We start from the raw sequence: 14,566 nt of genomic DNA on the forward strand, positions 1-14,566 counted from the left end.
CCAAAGAATTTTTTTAACGAAAAGAACAAACAAAAAAAAAAAAACCCAAAAGGGTGTGGTTTGACAAAGTGTTAGATTTATTTCGGTGCATTTGACATTCAGTCAAATATATAAAAACACCTAAATATACGTGTGCGTGTATGTATGTATGTATATCTATTTACGTGCATATGTGTAGGTGTTTCTATAGATATAGGGGTGTAACTATAAATGTATGTGTGTGTGTATACGTTTATGTATTTATTTTGCAAGATTCCTATTGTGAAATCGTGTGTGGAAACAGATATTGTTATATTTGGGGATGGTTATTTTCTTTTTTGTTTTCTTTTCCCAATAAACACACACTAGGATCCGGTCACAAAAATGGGGAGGGGGGAATAGTGTAAAAGGTGTAAAATAATGTGTAGTAGAAGAATATGAAAAAAGAACAAAACGCGTACTGACGAACGGGTATGGTGGGGAGAGGACTCCCTCCTCGTTCGTCGGCACCAAATTCTTTTCATACTCGTTTACTACATATTATTTTACACCTATTGCACTTATTATTTTTTGTTTTTTGGTGGTCAGCTGTCAATGTTGGGTTACCGGATCGTGTGAATTTTCCAACTCCTGTCTCCACACCCCCGTTCGTCTGCACGCATTCTTTCTTCATATTCGTTTACTACTCATTATTTTACATCTATTACACTATCATTTTTGTGACCGGGTGTAAAAGTTGGGTTATCGGGTCGTGTGAATTTTCCGAGTCTTCTCCCCACCTTCTTGCTCGTCAGCGCACATTTCATTTGTCTCATTCGTCTACTACACATTATTTAAAGCCTAAATCACTATTTTTTTTTTTTATGTACTGTTGGCTTCTTTCAGTTTTTCAGTTTTCACCTACCAAATCCACACTTGCCCAATGTACCAATCAGTGAAATTGAACCCAGAACCATGTGGTCGGGAAGCAAGCTTCTTGCTACATAGACACGCCTGCACCTAAAATAATGATTTAAAAAAACCCCTCTCAGCTATGAAATCAGTCAAAAATAGGAATACGAATTTCAATGAATTCTTTGTTACTGCTTCACATTTGTAGCTTCATCAAAGCATGGCACTTTCTTGTTGATTAGGATGTATTGGTCTGCCTGTAGATTCTGGTGATTCTTAGAATTTGCCATGATGGATAAAATGAAATGAATCCAGATTTATATAAGAATAACACAACAAATTGAAACCAGGGCATATTTTTTGATGATAATCACTTAACCTTTTAACTGTCTAAAACATCTTCATATGTTTGTTCCAAATGTCCATGCTTATTTTCCGACTATTACTTAGCCCTTGTTTCATATGTTCTCATCATTATCATCATCATCTTCATCATCATTGTTTAACGTCTGCCTCCCATGCTGGCATGGGTTGGATGGTTTGACAGGAACTGACCAGCTAGGAGACTACATCAGGCTACTGTGTCTTTTGTTATGGATTTTATGGCTAGTTGCCTTTTCTAACACCAACCACCTCATAGAGTGGACTGGGTGCTTTTTACGTGGCATCAGCATGGGTGAGGTCAGTTTTGGCAGGTTTTTTACAGTTTGTTGCCTTTCTAAATGTTAACCACTTCACAGTGTGGACTGGATGCTTTTTTCATAGCACCAGAACCAGCAGGGTCACCAAGTAACTAGCAAGACAAGGAATTTTTGAGAGGGGACAGGACATTGGGGGAAGTGATCTTGTATTAGATGATGAAAAGTTAGAGTGTGACAGAGACAGAGGCAGAAACAGGTGTTCTTGCTATAGAGGAGGTATATGGTTACCTGGCCAGAGAGAGAGAGAAAGAGAAAGAGAGAGTTGAGGGTGGGACAGGAAGAAAGAGAAAGAGAGAGAGAGTTGAGGGAGGAACAGGAAGTGAGAGAGGGGTAACAAGAAAGAGGACAGAAACAAGTGTGCTGCTCTAAAGAAGATACTTGATATCCTAACCAGAGGGAAGAGCAAAGGAAGGAGAGAGAGAGAGAGAGAGAGAGATAGATAGAGAGAGAGAGAGTGAGAGAGAGTGATCAAGGATGAGTGCAGAAAGAGATGTGCTGCTGTAGAGGAGATACCTGGTTATCCAGCCAGAGGGAAGTGCAAGGGAAAAAGAGTGAGAGAGAAAGAGAGTGGGAGACAGCAAGAGTGAAAAGGAGAGAACAAGAGAGGGATGGTGATGAAGTGCTAGGGTATACTCACAAGGAAAAGGGTTTGGAGCATAGATGGGATGATAGAGCAAGGAATATAAAGCTTTCCTTTCGTAAGTTCTAAGTTACTCTGGTGGGTGATGTCTTGCAAACAACTTGCACATGCAAGTGCTACCAGTCGAGAACTCCGCATATCAGAAGCCAGCAAGTGTATGGGGTCATCAGGAGAGAATGCGCGCCGTTTCGGGGCCTACCTCTCGACGGCATCAATGTGCACCGGCCCCACTCACTGATATGAGGCCCCGCTTGCCAGATCAACTGGTTATTAAAAAAGCTCAATATTTCTCTAGCCATCGCTCATCGTCTCTTTTTAACCAAATCCAGTGGCTAGCCTTCTCCACTGTATTTTGGATATCAGTCATGGTAGTATTTACTTTATGATGAGTTATACCTAACAATAACAGCAGTCGTCTCACACTGTGTCCTACAAACCCTCTACATCCAACTTCGATTGGAAAATGCTCCGCTTTCCAGCCTGCGTCTTCACATTTCTCGAGGAGGTTTACATAATGGCCAATCTTTCGAGCCCGCGCAGCGTCCATATTATCTTCATGAGGAACCGTTAACTCGACTAGATTTACAACTTTCCTTCTTTCACACCACATTAAAATGTCTGGTTTTTCCGTAACTGGGATGGGAAAGAATGCCTGGAAATGTGTATTATAGATGATGCATGGGCACCAGGGAAATAAATCTCATGTATCACATCTGATACCTGAGATGTATTTCTTTGGCATCCATGCAAATGGTTAAAGGTTAATATAGTTCTTGGTTGTATTTAAGAGAATAAGGTTATTTTCTAAGAGTTAGTCAAGAATTTTATTCTGAGACACAATTTTGATAAAATATATACTCTACCTCTTTGATGCACCTCCTGAAACGCCATCTTGTAACCCCAAAAGTTATGGACATCTCAAATCTTTTCTCTGTGTGGTTGCTAAATAAATAAAGAACACATTTGATAATGAAATCCTTGACATACTTCTCGAAAAATAGGGTGGCTGCAACTGGAATTCAGGGAATAATACAAGTGACTTTTCATCACATGGGGAGAAGAGAAGACTTGTGTGTTAAGTTGACCTGTCACCTGAGAGGAAAATCATTTTTCTACTACTACCAGTTTCCTTAGAATTTTTCTTTTTTTATATGTCATTATAGGTTTGTGTGTGTGTGTGTGTGTGTGTGTGTATGTGTGTGTGTGTGTATATATGTGTGTGTTGTCATGAGTCTGTACCTATGTTGAAGCATGTTTATTTGCATGTATAGACTGATATTTATGGGTGAAGTTTCGAATTAGATACCTCATAGCTTATAGAAAAGGACAAGGTCAAAAGGTTATAGAAATAGCAGTCAGAGTGCAAAGATGTATAAAGTTGAAGCTTTTTAAAAGATATTTTTTTTCCAGAATTGTAATTTTTGTTCTATGAATAGAAATACTAAATATATATACACTGTTGTAGGAACACTATATATATATATATATATATATATATATATATATATATATATATATTGTATGACTTAATAGATTTGTTGCTGTTTAGTTACGTATTTAGGAGTTGATTGTAATTTACTTCTTAAATTTATTTACCGATATAGTTGTACATAGGGTAAATGTGTTTCAGAGTTGTTTTTTTCTTTGGTTTGCTTGTTTCCAAACAGCACTTATTTCAGTGCTGTTGACACAGCCGGATTGAATGGTACTGTCCAGGTGTCGAAACCATAATGATATCCGTGGGACAGCTGAGGTATGTTGGATTGTTGGTATGGCTGTGGAATAATATTATAACACATCATTTTGATATACACACACATGCGCATGCACACACATACACACACACACGCACGTGTGCACACATATATATTTAAGAAAATGCAATATTTATCCACTTTGAATAAAGTACACAAAGGAAAGTCTGAAAGTGAATCGAATACTTAATCTATAATCATTAGTCTTATTAATCATATATTGGAGTAAGAATTATGGATTAAATATTTGATATATTAATATATATATATATATGTGTGTGCATGAAGTTGAAGCTAACATTTTCCTTTCACATGAGATATGAGGTACTTAACCCTTTTGATAGCAACCCAGCTGAAACTGCCACTGGCTCTGTATTACAAATGTCTTGTTTTCAAAAAGTTCTGAATTAAAATTTTCCACTAAACCTTAGTCACAATTTATGTTCCTAATATTAGCTCAATGATAACTAAGTTATTTTATTAAATTCTTTGTTATATTTAAAATTAATTGAAAGAACCACAGAGTATCTCAGCAGAAATATGGTAACAAAAGGGTTAATGTGAAAATCAACCCGTTTATGTTTATTAAAACTCACAGTTTTATTTCTCTTCTTTTACTCAAGCTTTAAAATTTCAAATTAAATGTATAACAACTTTTTATGATTTAACATACTTTCATTTGTTCATTTCTAAGTGGTATTTCAACAATTTTATATAGATTTCTTCAAAAATTTAATTTTTATTATTCTATCCATTTAGTTTACAAAACCTTGACCTTTACATCTCCCACCAAAAATGTCTGTGAATGACTTACCAACAGATGACAAATTCTTTGATAACAACATGGAAGAAAACCAATCTCAAGAATCAGATAATTTTGAGTGAGTAAAGGTTTTGTCAAATTTGGTTCTCATTGGAAACTTTTAGATGCTTTTATAACGGTCTGGGTCACACAACAACATCTGTTAATATATTTCAAACAAAGTTCTAAACATGAAAATATTGTTTAAAATCTTGGTTTAACTCTTAAGCATTCAGATTCAAATGTAATGCTAATTTATTCACATTGTTTTGAATTAATCATCATTATCTCATAGCTTTGAGATTTCGATGAGGTGATTGTTTATTTTTAGAATGACAATGTAGGGTATATGTGAATGGATGGATTTGGCTAGTTTAAATCTAAAACATGTAGAATATTTGGGTTGGATATGGCCAGTTTCAATGCTAAATGGTTAATGTAACATCATAATGACCTTTGACTCGGTACCTTACTACGATTGGTTTTATCTACTCTGGAATGGAATTTTCATGCTTATTTCTTAATGTGAAATGCAGTATAGATTTGGCCACGCAGGGCCAAACACATAGGGAACAATACAATGTAGAATTTTTCTTTTTCGAAATCGATCAAAAGGGAATGAAAGACTTTTTTTTGGACGTGTAAACAGGGAAATAACACAAAAGTCATTGTTAACAATAAGAGTTCCCAATAAGTGGAGGAAATGTAACATTAACTAGGTTTATCCATGGAAAAAAATTTTATGTAAAAGAACCACGGTAACCTTGGGAATGAAAAGGAAAAACATTAACATGAGAGCAAGGTGCTCTTTCTTTCTTTGATTTATAGGTTCATGCTCAAGGTGGTTCCATCATTTATTTGTGCCATCCTTGCCACATTCACCCACCTTTTATTGAACCTTTCACTAGACAAAACTCCCCTCTCTATTCTCACCTTCCTCTTCAAGTGATACTTCAAGAAGTTTATGAGAGGAAAGTGTTTGTCTCTAAATCTTCCACACAAGTTCACCACACACATTCTTTCACCATAGCCACCAGTACAATGGAAACTGCCTTGCCTTCCTGGTTAAAGGTGGCAATATTCATGATAGACTCAGCTGACAACTGAATTCGTCCCACACATGACACCAGCCGTTCGACATAAGCCCACAGGTCTGAAATGTTTGGACATTGCACGAGTATGTGCAGAACGGTATCATCATTCTGACTGCATCTTGGGCAAGTCAGTCCAGTGTTTTTTGAACTGTGCCTATTTAGTCTGAGTCATCTCTGATCTTAGTAGACTTATAATCAAAGGCATTTCAGTCATGACCATCCCATTAATTTTTATAACTATGTAGTCCAACTTGTCTTTCCAATTTAAAGATGACAGACTGTTATTTGAGAATATTTAGCACCTTTTTCTAGCAGATTTATTGATTGCTTAGAGGCTGCCTCATTTCTTTAAAAAGAGAAAGGGACTGGCACTTTGGTTCAGTTGTTGTTGCTGTTGTTTAGCCTCAGACCAACCCTGAGGATCAGTTACAACATGTTCTGTCCTGTTAACCATTGGCTATTTGTATGTTCATGTCCTGGTGTTAACTAAAGACAAGGAATAGCATTGAAGTTGGTATCAAAGTGTTCAGTTCCTTGTTGTGGTGATGCATATGTGTCTCTGTATTTGCATGCAAGTGTGTGTGTGTGTGTGTGTGTAAGTGAGTGTAAATACTGGTTTAAGTACTTTCAATAATTAAAGTTTATTTAATAGCCATAGGTTTACACTGACTTATTCCCAAGTGGTGTGAGATTAATGCCTGATAGCTAAATAATAATACTCTTCAGTCGGTTCATACTCATATCATTTTAATTATGCTAGTGAGCACTTTCATGTTTTAGTCAATTTTATATTATTTATATTATTTGAGATGTCTTTAGATGAAATATTTGTTTGAATTTATTTTCTGTAATCAATAGTTATTGATCTATGCTGATTTATTCCTACGTTGGGTTGTTTTAAGTCAATTGAAGCCTGATAGTTAAAGTGATATATTATTCTGCCAGTTTATGTTTGGTTCATTTTAATTATGTTTACATGTTCCAAATATATATGTTATAGATTGTGCAGTAGCAATGACTATTAGTCTGTGTTTTTAATTATTTTATGTTTGAAGTTCTTGGTTGGTTATTCATTAGGTTAGTATTATTTTCCATTTCACGTATTGGTAACATATGTCTTCAATTAGGTTCAGTAAATTTTGCTCAATATATTTGTTTTGCTAGAGTGATTGAATAATTCTTATGGTAACAGCGTCCTTTTTGAAGATATTTCTGCTTTATGTTGTATTTTGATCTTTGTGTTTCATAGCTACTGATATGAAATGCTTCATGTTTGAGGTTTGATGTTTGTATTTGTCATAAAAAGCAGGTGTAGTTGTAATGGACATAATGTGCTAATGTTTCCCTCTTCATTTTTGTTCATTAATTCTTAAGCAGTGTTTATATTTGTAACACTATTGACACCACCATATTGAATGGTACTGCTTAGGTGTCAAAACCATAATGATATCCATTAGGCTGCTGATAGCAGGAATCTATGTTTGAAATACTTGTTGTTTGTGAATACTTTATATCTTGTGTTTTCTTTGTTTTAACTTGTCCTTCTTCTTGTTGAGTTGATATTGTAACAGTTCTTGCTTTCTTGGTTTATGGTGGTTCTGTTCTTTATATTAAACCACACACTGAAAATGCATGGTTGTCCTTTATTGGGATGCTGTTTATGACTAGGGCTATACTTATTTAAAGACTTCTGGTTTAGAGAGGGCTTGTTGCAAATATCTGTATATTCTGTCCTTGCCTCTTCATCTCTGCCTTGCATGTTACTTGGTGACCCTGCCAGTGTTTGGTGCCACATCAAAAACATCCAGACCACACTGTAATGTGGTTGGTGCTTGGAATGGCAACCAGCCATAAAAACCATGCCAAAACTGACCTTGCCTGTGCTTGTGCCACGTGAAAAGCACTCAGTCCACTCTGAAGAGTGGTTAGTGTTAGGAAGGGCATCAATCTGTAAAAACCCTGCCAAAACAGCCCCAGAAGTATATTGCAGGCTTCTGCCTAGTCAGCTCCTATCAAACCATTCATCCCATGGAAGGCAGACATTAAATGAAGATAATGATGATGATGATGATGTGCATGATGATGATAATACACTCTCTCAGTGGCATGCATATGGGTATACACAGTTTACAGGGAGAAATTTTTCTCTTCTGATTGCAATGACTGTAATGACACTAACGACAAGCTGTATTGGTTCAAGTTGGTAGCATATCGATAGCGAAGAGAGAGAAGACTTACATTCATGGGCAATTGCATGGTCAACCTCAATCAATACTGGTTCGGTATTAAATAATTGTCTTCTTTTTTGAACGCAAATAAAATATATTAAATATAATTTTTTATAGGTGCTTTGCAATCACATGGGTTTTGAGTTTAGTCTCCTACACTGAGCCCAAGTTGACCAATGGTTTGTGAGTGAATTTGGTTATAGAAACTGCATGGAAGCCTGTCACACACATGCCTGTGTCTGTGCGTGCGTGCTCACACACACACACACACACACACACACACACACACACATACACACACACATACACACACACACACACACACACGTGTATATGTATATATGTGTTTATATATATATGTATAAATATGTATTTATGTCATCATCATAATCATTTAACATCTGCCTTTCATGCTGGCATGGGTTGGATGGTTTGACTGGAGATGACCAAATAGAACACTACACCAAGCTATGCTACTGTTTCTGTTTTGGCATGGTTGTTATGGCTGGAAGCCCTTCCTAACACCAACATATATATATATATATATATATATATATATATATATATAAATGTATATAAATGTATGTATATTAATAAATATATATGAATGTATGTGTATATATATATCTATATATATATATATAATAGGGATAAAATCCAAAATTACAGGTAAAAACTCAATTAAAATCAATTTATTAAAAATTAAAATTGAATTAAGTTTCACAGTATAAAATATATATAAATATATATATATATATATATATATATATATATATATATATATATATATATATATGTATATATATATATGTACATACACACACACACACATCTGAAATTTGGGGGTGGGAGCTTGTCAATTACATTGATTCCAGTGCGTAACAGGTGCTTATTTCATCGATGCCAAAAGGATGAGAGGTAGAGTCGACCTCAGCAGAATTTGAACTCAGAACATAAAGACAAATCTGCCAGCTCACAACCTTAATAGTATTAATAATAACAATGATTTCTTTTACTGGCTACAAGGGCCCAAGACATGGAGGACAATATTGAGGGATGAGTTACAGCACACAAAAACAAGACATAAACAAAATATACAAAAACAAAAAATACAAAAACAAAACAAAAATAAAAACAGGTGGGATTTACATTGATTAAAGGGAGATACTACCACATTAAGGGATATAACAAAGGATATATAAAAAAAAAATTAGAAAAATAAATGATAAATAAATAAATAATTAGAATCCCCAATAGTGGGACAGTCTACTTAGAATAATCCGGGCTAAACCCCAGACAAAAATCCTGGATTACTCTGCCATCCCCAAGATATAGGAAAGTGCCCTCTTCCAAATAATAGTCATAATAATAATAATAATAATAATAATAATAATAATAATAATTTTAACACAAGGCCAGCAATTTCAGGGGAGAGAGTAAGTTGAATACATTGACCCCCCACCCCAATGTCCAACTGTTACTTATTCTATTGGCCCTTAAAAGATGAAAAGCAAAGTTGACCTTGACAGAATTTGAACTCAGAATGTGAAGATGGATGAAATGCCACTAAGCATTTTGCCTGGTGTGCTAAATAATAATAATAATAAAGATTCAATGCCAACAGTTTTTTCTGGGAAGCGATTAGTTGATGCCATCAACCCCGGATAATTTCTAACAATAAGCATCAGGCTACAAGTTGTATAGGGAAGGTATAGTTGATTAGATTTCCCCTAGTACATGGCTGGAACTTATTTTGCCCTCTCCAGAAGAATGAAAAGCAATTTCAGTTTCCCCTAGATTTGAACTTACAATATAAAGGTAATTAAAACTAAATACCACAAAGAATTTAATACATTAATACATTATGGATTCTTCTGACCATAACTAATGGCTCTATTTCTATAAATTCCATTAGAAATATTGATCAGTCATCATTATCTCTTAATAATGCTTACGAACCAATAGAAAAAATAAATATTTTAAATAATTTATTGTCTCAATTAACTTGAAAGCATTTTAATTTATAATGTAAAGGTTTTAATTTTTTAATTAACAAATATCAATTTGATTGTGTTTTTGTTTGTTTTCTTATCTGTTTCTTTTTCATTTAATTTTGTTTTCACCCCCAGAGAATTAACAATAAATTAATAGTCACCATAAAATTATTGAACCTTCCTCAAACAATAATACCTTTTGCGGGATTTCAAAAAAAAATATTATTATTATATTACAATAATTAAATATTGAACACTTAAAATTTGTTTTTTCCTCTCTATATATTAAAAACAAAGAAATATTTATATTAAAAATCTGTTTTTTTTTTCTGCTTCCCTTGAAATTTTACCTGAATGTATAAGTGTGTGTGTCTGTATGTGTGTGAGTGTTAATGTGTATATATGTGTATGTATGTGTGTATGTATTTATGTGATAGTGCTTGTGTGAATCTCTTCACTGCACACATACATACATGCATAAATATGTACACACATGCATACATATACATGCACACATTCCTGACATTTTCGCATTTTAATGTTCAAACACAGTACCCACACTGTTCTCTGCCATCATCTTCTCTCATCATTATCACTAACATTATAATTATCATCACCATCATTGATATATATATATATATATATATATATATATATATATATATATATATATATAAATACATAAATACAGGGTGATCAGATGAAATGTAGACATATATTTATTCAATAACATCTTGATACAAAATGATATATCGAATTTAAATATGCTGAAATAAAGCCCAGAAAATGTAAATTAAGATTATATATTTAATTTTCAATATATCCACCCTTGGTGGAGACTAACTGCCGGAGTCTGGGAACAATTTGGGAGCAAGTGACACAAACAATTACTTTGAAGATTTCGTCCCAGCATTTTTGCAAATGGTGCTCAAGAGCTCTGAGACTCCTGTGAGAAATAGCACTGGCTTTGCTCTCAAGGATAGACCATATGCCAAAGTCCATCAGATTCAAGTCAGGTGAAGGGGTGGAGTGGGGTGGGGGGTGGGGGGCAGAACTCTTTCAACCAAAACACCTTGAAATTCTCTCAACACCATTCTTGGACGTTTTTAGCTATATAAGATGTGCCATCCTGTTGAAGAATTACACCTTCATCCCCCATTGTTGCAACAACCCAAGGGACTACTTTTAAGACATTAGGAGCACCTGCACAGACTCATATATGACAGATCAACAACATCAGCAATGTCGTTGATTGTCCTCTGAAGATACTCATGCACAAGCTGATGAATTTTTCTCCCCATGTCCAAATAAACATGTTGGTTGATTTTTACACCCTCATCAATGAAGAATAAAAGGGTTTTCATGCCATTTGAGGTCACACCTGCCCTCACCATTATGATGTAGGTTGCCAGAAGGATAATCTCTATTTGACTGGAATGTCCTCTTAATTTACTGCTTATCTTGTATGGGAATAACTGAAGGTCATTTTTCCAAGAAATTATGCATAGTTCCATAGCTTGTACCAGCTTCTAAAGTGAGTTCTCTGATACTTCTTTTTGGGTTTTGTCTGATCTTTTCTTTGGTGTTTTTGATGAGTTTTGCATTCTCACTGGTCAAGGTGGATTAGTTCTCACTCTTGGTAAGCTAGAACCAGTCTCTTTTATTCATTTGACTACTTTGTAGACTCCTGATCTGCTGAGAATGGGTTTCAAAATCTTGAAAATCTTGCTAGGGGTTTTTCCTTTCCTGAATAAACCTTCAATTGGTTTACTTACTCCACTCATACAAGCTTAAATACTAGCTTCAAGTATATTAAATTTCAAGTATAAATTAGCTTCTATACTACTTTAGATGTTAAGAGTATTAAATTTCTAAAATAAGAAAAGAAATGATAAATAAATTTAAGTAAAATAAATATCTACACTTGGGTTGATCACCCTGTATATAAATATAGAATTATACACTTGGGTTGATCACCCTGTATATATATGTATGTGTGTGTATATGTTTGTGTGTCTGTGTTGTCCCCTCCCCCCAACATCACTTCACAACCAATGCTGGTGTGTTTACGTCCCCGTAACTTAGCAGTTCGGCAAAAAGAGACCGATAGAATAAGTACTAGGTATACAAAGAATAAGTCCTGTGGTCGATTTGCTCGACTAAAGGTGGTGTTCCAGCATGGCCACAGTCAAATGACTGAAACAAATAAAAGAGTAAAAGAGAGTAAAGAGTATACATTTATATATATATTTCATTTTTGTATTTATTTTGCAAGATTCTTTATATGAATTCGTGTGTTGAGGCATGTTTTATTGTGTCTGGGGAGAGTCATTCTGTTTAATATCTTATTAATTAACACACTCACTCATTCGATTTCCACCCAATTACTTATTTATTTTTTCTAAAATTTTCATTGCTTCTTGCAACCTCTTCAATAGTTGTTGACTCTCAGCCTGGAGGAGATGCATTTGCCGCGAGTGTCACCCCTGGAAATGGGGAGAAAAATTCATCAGCTTGTGCATGAGTATCTTCAGAAGACAATCAATGACATTACTGATGTTGTTGATCTGTCATATGGGTCTGTGCAGGTGCTCCTAATGTCTTAATTGAACATGTGGAGTATCACTGCTAAGTTTGTACCTCACCTGCTGATGACTGAGCAGAAAGAACATCGTGTTGAAGTCTGTCAACATTTCCGTCAGTGTGCCACTGTTGACCTCTCCTTCATGTTGAAGATTATCAATGGTGATGAGAGTTGGGTCTATGGGTATGACCCTGAGACAAAGCAGCAGTCATCACAATGGCAGGGCCCTTCATCTCATAGCTAAAGAAGGCACAACAGAGTAATAACTCAAACAAGAGCATGATTGTTATTTTTTACAACATCCATGGTGTTAAGCATTGAGAATTTGTCCTCCAGGGCTGTCAATTGAAAGGTCTACTGTGACATTTTAAAGCGTTTGAGGGAGGGCATTTGGCAAAAACAACCAGATCTGTGGAGCATGAATAATTGGATCCTTCACAGTGACAGTGCCTCCTATCACTGTGTTCTCCACACTCATGTGTTTCTCATCAAAATCAACATGATATCACTTCCACACCCACCCTATTCGCACAATTACAATGGTTAATTCAAAGTACCACAAATTTCCAGCAATCTTTAATGTTGAGATGACAAAAACTGGATTACAAATTTGCTCAGAGCTCTGAAACAGGAAATCAGTGCCAAGAAATTGATGTGTTGAAAATATATGGGAGAACACCTATATGTAATCAACTGTATTCAACCTATCTTGGCAGGTAAAAATGACACGACAACAGGTTGTAAAAAACAGCTGCAAGTACCATATTTCTAGTCAAAATTTTCAGACCAAAATTTACAGTCAAAAAAGGTAGGTTGACTTATACACCAAGCTGACTTTGAAGGACACAAAGTTCTATGTGAAATGTATCAGAATTTGGAAAGATAGTGACAGTGCTTGAATATTTACACTACAACCAGTATATATTACATTGACTTGTGTGTGAGAAAATACAGTAACAGCCACATCCACAATGTATGCCAATAATAATTATATTCTATCAACAAATTCCATTCAAATTCAAGCAATCGTTGCATAAACATTAAAAAATTTTTTTATTCTAGTAGACAAACTGCATATCATCAAAATCTCTAGTTTATTACTGGATTAGGAGATTTGTAAAGAGAAGACATTACAGGAATTTAAATCTTAATGAGTGCTAATTATTTTATCAATCACAGAAAGTTGAAAAATCAAATGTAAGGTTTGAACTCAGGATGTAAAGTGATGTACCTAGGTACCGCCAAGTACTGCTGTTTCTACCATTTAATTCAGCTTGTAATACTTGATTTAGTTGGTTGCATTGTTAGGTCTTCTGTCACAGAAAAAAATGTATGAAAGAAAAAAAAGGAGAGGAAACAGACACACACACATGAGAGAGAGAGAGAGAGAGAGAGAGAGAGAATATGATTTGAAGCTGAAGCTATGCTGTGTGGAGTGACAGATAAAATGAGAAGGGAGGTGGAAAGGAAAAAGGGAACAATATTGTTATACTGGTGTATAATCACACACGTAGATGCATGTGTGAGTGTGTACATGCGCGCGCGCGTGTGGTACTGAGAACTGCTGTTGTTTGTTGTCATAGCAGTTATGGAAATTACAACAAATGTTTAGTAAAATAACAGAGAGATAGAGGGAGAAACAGTGGGAAGAAGAAACAAATGTTTGTTTAGGAAGGTTGTATAGATACATAATTATATGCACATGCACACATAGACATCCTGAGAAGTGTAATGATTTGACTTGTGGTAATGTTTGTATGTTTGGAGTGATGTGAGTTAATGGAAGCGATTGTTATAAGGAGTTGATACTATAGAGTATATTTATTTCTTTTATTAGAATGAAATTTGTATTCAATAAAAATAAAAGAAATTTCAGTTAATTACTTACATACACCTTAG

The 14,566-nt window shown here is 34.9% G+C and overlaps 1 protein-coding gene across 4 annotated transcripts in view; it reads left to right on the forward strand.

Annotated features, from left to right (window-relative positions):
- The window catches only part of LOC106874122 (tetratricopeptide repeat protein 23), a 185,094-nt gene that overhangs the window by 860 nt on the left and 169,668 nt on the right, over window positions 1-14,566 (forward strand). For all 4 annotated transcript variants that reach the window (XM_014921734.3, XM_014921733.3, XM_014921732.3 and 1 more), the window contains exon 2: window positions 4,725-4,846. In XM_014921734.3, the coding sequence (XP_014777220.1) occupies window positions 4,761-4,846 (86 nt within the window). In that variant the 5' untranslated portion in view covers window positions 4,725-4,760. The remainder of the gene's footprint in view (window positions 1-4,724; window positions 4,847-14,566) is intronic.

Source organism: Octopus bimaculoides, chromosome 9, assembly GCF_046866305.1.
Source record: "Octopus bimaculoides isolate indiv1 chromosome 9, ASM4686630v1, whole genome shotgun sequence".
Taxonomy (NCBI): domain Eukaryota; kingdom Metazoa; phylum Mollusca; class Cephalopoda; order Octopoda; family Octopodidae; genus Octopus; species Octopus bimaculoides.